The following is a 5,410-nucleotide window of genomic DNA, read 5'->3' as shown; positions in this document are numbered from 1 at the left end:
GGGGACATCTCCAGTTGGAAGATCGCGGGACCTCACACAATGTAAAATTGGAGTGATTTTGCCTTATATCTCCGGCGTGAGAGACTCATCACTTTGTCGAGTGCAGGAAATAGTGCCACATGTTGCACTGACGGGTTTGTGGGAAGAAGAGGATGGCAGAACGAGGAGGTAGCGAAATGGAAAATGGGCAACTGCGGATCACACACACACACACCGACGCGCGTTCCTGGTCAACCCTAATCGAGGCTACGCTAGTGTGAAGAGAGAGAAGCACAACAAAAAAAGAAGCACCACAGCCCGCACATCTCTTTCATCCCGCGGAGAAGAGAAAAACAACACATATAGTAGAACATGTATTCAAGAATTTGGAATGAGACATTGGAATATATATATATAACTGCAAAAAAAAAATTTGTGAGACGGAGTGAAACGAGAGATCCTGCTGTTGAGGTGAAGGAGGCATGGGGGGGGGGGGGGAAGAAAAACTATCGGTGCACACAGAGGAAAAAGAAACGTGTCATTGCAAGTTAGCGAGCATGCAGACATGCGCATCGTGAAAATGCGTGCAAGGTGGGGTGCATCAATGGAGTAACATGGGAAGTCAACGAATAAGTGCGAGTACTACCCGGATGAGAAAGCGGGAGGGGGAGAGGAGAAGATAGAGAGAGATCGCGGAAGCACGGGAAAGAAGAACGATTCGCGAAGCGAGAGAAACATCGTGAAAAGGAATGAAAAGCAAGATGGGTTGCTCACCCCTGACATAGGGGCATCAGGGTGAGCCACACAGAGACCTGCACCGAGTGCATGTGTGTATGAGGCTGTGGTCGCGCGGTGTTGGTATCGCAAACAAAGAAGCGAGTGCAGTGCGGTGAGGAGGAAAAGTAAAGGCGGCAAAATGTACAGCGGTTTTCGGAGAAAGCGAAAGAGTAGAAGAATGCCTGTACTGGTCGGAAGGTTGTGGAACGTGTGCGCGTGATGGGAGGCTCGCATGCTCGGATACGTGTGTAGGACCGAGACACAATTTGTGAGGGAGGTGAGATAGGAAGGTGCGTATATTGGAAAGAGGCACAGAAAAAAAAAAGAGAGCACATTGGCGGGGGGGAAGAGGGGGGGGGGGTAGGTAGGTCCACACGCACTGAGGAACAAGACCTCTCGGCAGTGCACCCTGCGACAGCTGGGCAAGAGAGCAGGAGAGGTCATCACTGGGATGTACGCCTTTCTGGACACGTACGCACACGCGCACGCGTTTTCACGCATCGGGCGTAAATGCTCGCCTCAAGTGTTCAGTCACACTTGTTCAGCCTAGAAGTCACTTGTTGTTCTGTCGATCGAGAGAGTCTCGATCTTCCTTCAAAGGCCTTTTGTGGCCTCTTTGCCATAGGGCAAAAAAAAAAGGGGGAGGGGGCTCCAAAGAGTCCAATTGTAGATTTCTGTGTGTATGACCGCGGCCATGCAGAAGGAGCGAGCGGGAAACAAACTGGCGTCATCCATGGGCAGGGGAGATACAGCACCGGGGAGTGAGGAGGGAATTTTCGCTGCGTTACGTACCACGAAGCTATCGTTGCGTACTGCGGCGACTCTCGGGTGCGCGACAAACTTTAAGCTGCACACAACCTGTGGGAGACAGAAAGGAAGGGGGGAGTAACATCGGTGCACCAAGAGCAGCGTCACTCTAGGTTGCAGTCAGGGTGCTCTACATCAAGAGCGCTACACTAGCGCCAGCTGCGGCGGCGCCAGCTGCTCCATCCACCACGGTTGCCGAGACGGGAGTGTTCACCTTCGGTACCTGTGGAGTCTCTCCCCCTTCCGAATTCTTGTCTTTTGAGCCGGTCATGAGTAAGCTAGAAAGCCTGCTTAGCGCAGAGCTCAGAGTTTGAGGGAGCCGTCGGTTCTTCGAGTGCACCACCGTGATGTCGCACACGCAAGAAAGTACCTCAGCCCCGTGTCGCTTCCGAAGCTTATCGAGGTTGAGGAGGGACTCGAACTCTGTGATGTCGAAGCGCCGGTGTCCCTCACGGAAATTATTGAAGACGACAAGCAGAGGCGCGCCATTATAGTAGGACGTGACCTCCCTCAAGTACTGCCGCGCCTCACCCAGGGTCTGCCCGTCGAGAACGTCCAAAACAAACATAAGAAAGTGAATGGTTTCAATGCGGCGTGTGTAATAGCGCCAGTTCTTTCGAAAACTCTCACGGCCGCCGAGCTCTTTCAGTCCCCACACCCACTCATCAAAGGCAACGACTTGCTGAGAGAGGCCCACCGTCGCCACCGTCGGTCTGGCGATACCGCGTATGGAGTCGACGATAAGCGACTTTCCAGTGTTCTCAAGGCCAAAGACGAATCCCACACGCCACGCAAGACGAGCCAGGCGGGCCTCGCGCGGTAGCAGCTCCGTCAACGCTACGTACGACACGGAGGTAAAATCAAAGGCGTCAGTCATCGCAGGGGGCAGGCGGGGGCGCATCCCTTGGTGACTGAGCATCGTCGCGGGCGTCATTAACGCTGAGGTGCTGGATAGGCTTTCCCCCAAGCGGGCGACGGTGGCGGCGGAGGCGTTGACTTGCATTTTAGTCTGCGACAGCCCATTCCGTGCTAAAGCAGATCGGTTCTCGCTGGGCCCTGGCCCCTTGTTGTGGATTTCTGTTCCACTTAGGAGGTCTGCATCGGTTTTTTCTGTATTGTGGGTCTGGAGACACTGCTCAGGCGCTGTAGTCTCCGCTAGCGGGGCACCGCTGTCCCTTGCGTTGACGCGAGTCTCCCCACTCGCTCGCTGCGCCAGTTCGTGCGAATCGCCTTCGGGACAGCTTCGACGAGCGCCGAACAGCAACAGTGGCTCTGTCCCCAGCGAAGAAATCTGGCGCAACGCCACATCAATATACTGCTCATTCATCTTGTACTCGCAAAAGTCGCGCAGGAGCTGGCGAGCCTGCGAGAACGTCAACAACGACGTTGTCTCGTCATCCACTGCGCGCACATACATTTGGCGCAGGCGCTGAAGATTGATGATGAGGACACGCGCCACATCATGTTTGCTGGGCCGTTTGTCATCACCAAAGGCGGATACGAAGGCGTGGATGGCGCGCACAATGTCTTCGGACCCGATCTTTAGATCCACCGGCGCCCGGTGCTGCGAATCATAGATCGCGTTCACAACTCGCTGCATTGTCAACAATCCAATCTCAGCGCTACGCTCGTAGGCCACCGCTTCGCCGAAGTCGGGGTCCTGCAGCACTTCGACGGAGGAGCCATCCGTGTCACTGTCGAACTCGTCCTCCAGAAATTGGCGTCGCTGGTCTGAAATCACGTGCTCTGGGTTGGAAAAGTAGCCCTCGCACCACGCGCCCAGCTTCACCTCCGCCGCATACAGGAGAACGCTGTCAAAGCCCGTCCCAGCCAGCGAAATACGTGTCCCCTTGCCGGCACAACCGCGATGGACGTGTCCAAGGGCCGCCATTAAACTTGGCATCGACTCCTCCCTCGTGCAATAGAGTGTGTCGGTGAGTACACCCGCCTGCAATTTCGGCTCCAAGACGCTCGCATCACTCGTCACCGTGTACGGCAAGAAGTTCACAACGACGGTGCCGACACAGCTGCAAAAAGTGTTGTACAGGTAGTCGTGGTCCTCCAAATGACCGGGTACGTCGGAGTGAGCATGGCGCAGAACCTGGGCAAGGTGCTGTAGCCTCGACAGGCACACACCCTTCACGTACCGCAGAAGTTTCGGCAACTCCTCCACACCGACCGGGATCTTCAGGTCTTCGGCGGCGCGGAAGAGGAGATCCCACATGATCACCACCTTCACCTGTTTTTCAAAGATGTTATTCAGCTCGGTCCGCAGCAGACTGAGCCGTTGTTGGAGGAAGGCGTTGTAGGCAACCTCGTACAGCTCGTCACTCAGCACATCGTCCGTCGTTTTGTGCTCGCGAGGGAATACGCGACGGCACTTGGTCACCAGCAAGAACGCGGGCCGGCAATGCTGCTCATACTCAGATGAGTGCACCGTCACAATCGGCGGGGGTGCGGCGCCATTCTCGACAACACATTTCTCTAGCTGGATGCACAAACCTGCCACATTCTCACGGATAAGCTGAATGGCGAGCTCGGAATCCGCAGCGCCACCTGCCAAGTTGCTCACCTCGCCTCCGTTCGAGGGCTCGTGACTGTGGAAGCCACCACCCCCGCCACCACGTGTTGAGCTGCCAAGGCCGCCTGCTAAATTTGTCGCCTGAGTGGCGCTGTTATTTAAACCGAAGATTCTCTCCAACTGCGTGGCTCCGCCAGAAGCCATTGGTGGGCGCCAGGTAGTGTGTGACGATGCGATCCCGCCGTCTCGTCCTGATGCAGCAGGGAAGCTCGCAGTAGAGGTATCGAAGACGGCCTGCCCATCTGTGTCAGCGATGAGTCGCTCCACACGCACCACAGCGGTTTTAACACTCTGCAGCGCGTGCTCAAAAAACGCCACCGTCACGAACCTCTGCAAAAAGGCCTCTACTTTGGCGCCGTTGCTGACATTCTGACCCCACTGAAACGTGATCCAGCTGCGCCGCGCCGCCGGCAGCCCGAGGTAATCCTGTATTTCAGCGCACGCTCGTGCGCAATTCGGCTCCTTCTCGATCCATCCCTCGATCACGGGGTTTCGGAAGACGCTTGACTGCACCAGCCGAAACACCTCATCTGGTTGCGTGACCACAAAGCTGACCCGCTCTGACTTCACCCGCATAAGACATACACTCATTGTCATGGTTCGCACGGCTGGGTTGTACTTTGTTTCCTGGCGCTGGGGCAGTAGCGTCTCGTCCGTGATTGTGTGCACGTAAAGGATGTAGTTTCGTGGCATGTCCAATCCCTCCCCATTAAGGGAACGCACAACTGTCGTGACGCTGGCCAAGGCAATGTCAACAGCTTCAGCGACGTACTGGAGCAAGTCCTCTGGTACCTCAGCAAGCAAGCGCCCGCTGTCAATCAAGATATTGACCCCGAGCGCCTCCGACACCGTTTTGGCGCGCCGCAGGACCATGCCAAGTACATTCTTGTGCTTGTTAATCGCCGAGTATGCGTCCATTATATGTGTTATCGCTCTGGACCAGGATTCACGCTCTTCAAAACTGCTCATACGGAACTTAATGTCGCGCGATCCGCGTGTCTGCACTAGCATGACAAAGAAGCGGTTCTGCTTGTCATCCGCGTAGATTACATTACGGATGTCTGCTGCGCGGTAAACTTGTATGGGCACGTGTTCTTGATCATTCTTGTACACCTCTAGCCGTCCGTTGCGCTCATCCACGACCCAGAAGCGCTTGCGGTAACCTTTGAGACTGTGACGACCACGGCGCTCCACCTGGCATCGCAGAAGACCCATGTGCGGCAAAGGGCCGTGCTGCGGCACCAACTCAGAAACCGTGCGATTCAT

At 55.6% G+C, this 5,410-nt stretch overlaps 1 protein-coding gene across 1 annotated transcript; it reads right to left on the bottom strand.

The window, feature by feature from the left end:
* Positions 1-1,693: 1,693 nt before the first annotated feature.
* On the bottom strand, positions 1,694-5,410 carry JKF63_00706 (uncharacterized protein; the record flags this gene model as incomplete). Its single annotated transcript, XM_067896757.1, has 1 exon — positions 1,694-5,410. One exon carries the CDS (start codon positions 5,408-5,410, stop codon positions 1,694-1,696), a length of 3,717 nt encoding a protein of 1,238 aa, XP_067752914.1.

The sequence above is a fragment of the Porcisia hertigi genome, chromosome 36, assembly GCF_017918235.1.
Source record: "Porcisia hertigi strain C119 chromosome 36, whole genome shotgun sequence".
Lineage (NCBI taxonomy): Eukaryota > Euglenozoa > Kinetoplastea > Trypanosomatida > Trypanosomatidae > Porcisia > Porcisia hertigi.
The sequence above is the reverse complement of the archived record's forward strand: the minus strand, read 5'-3'. Positions and strand labels throughout refer to the sequence as shown.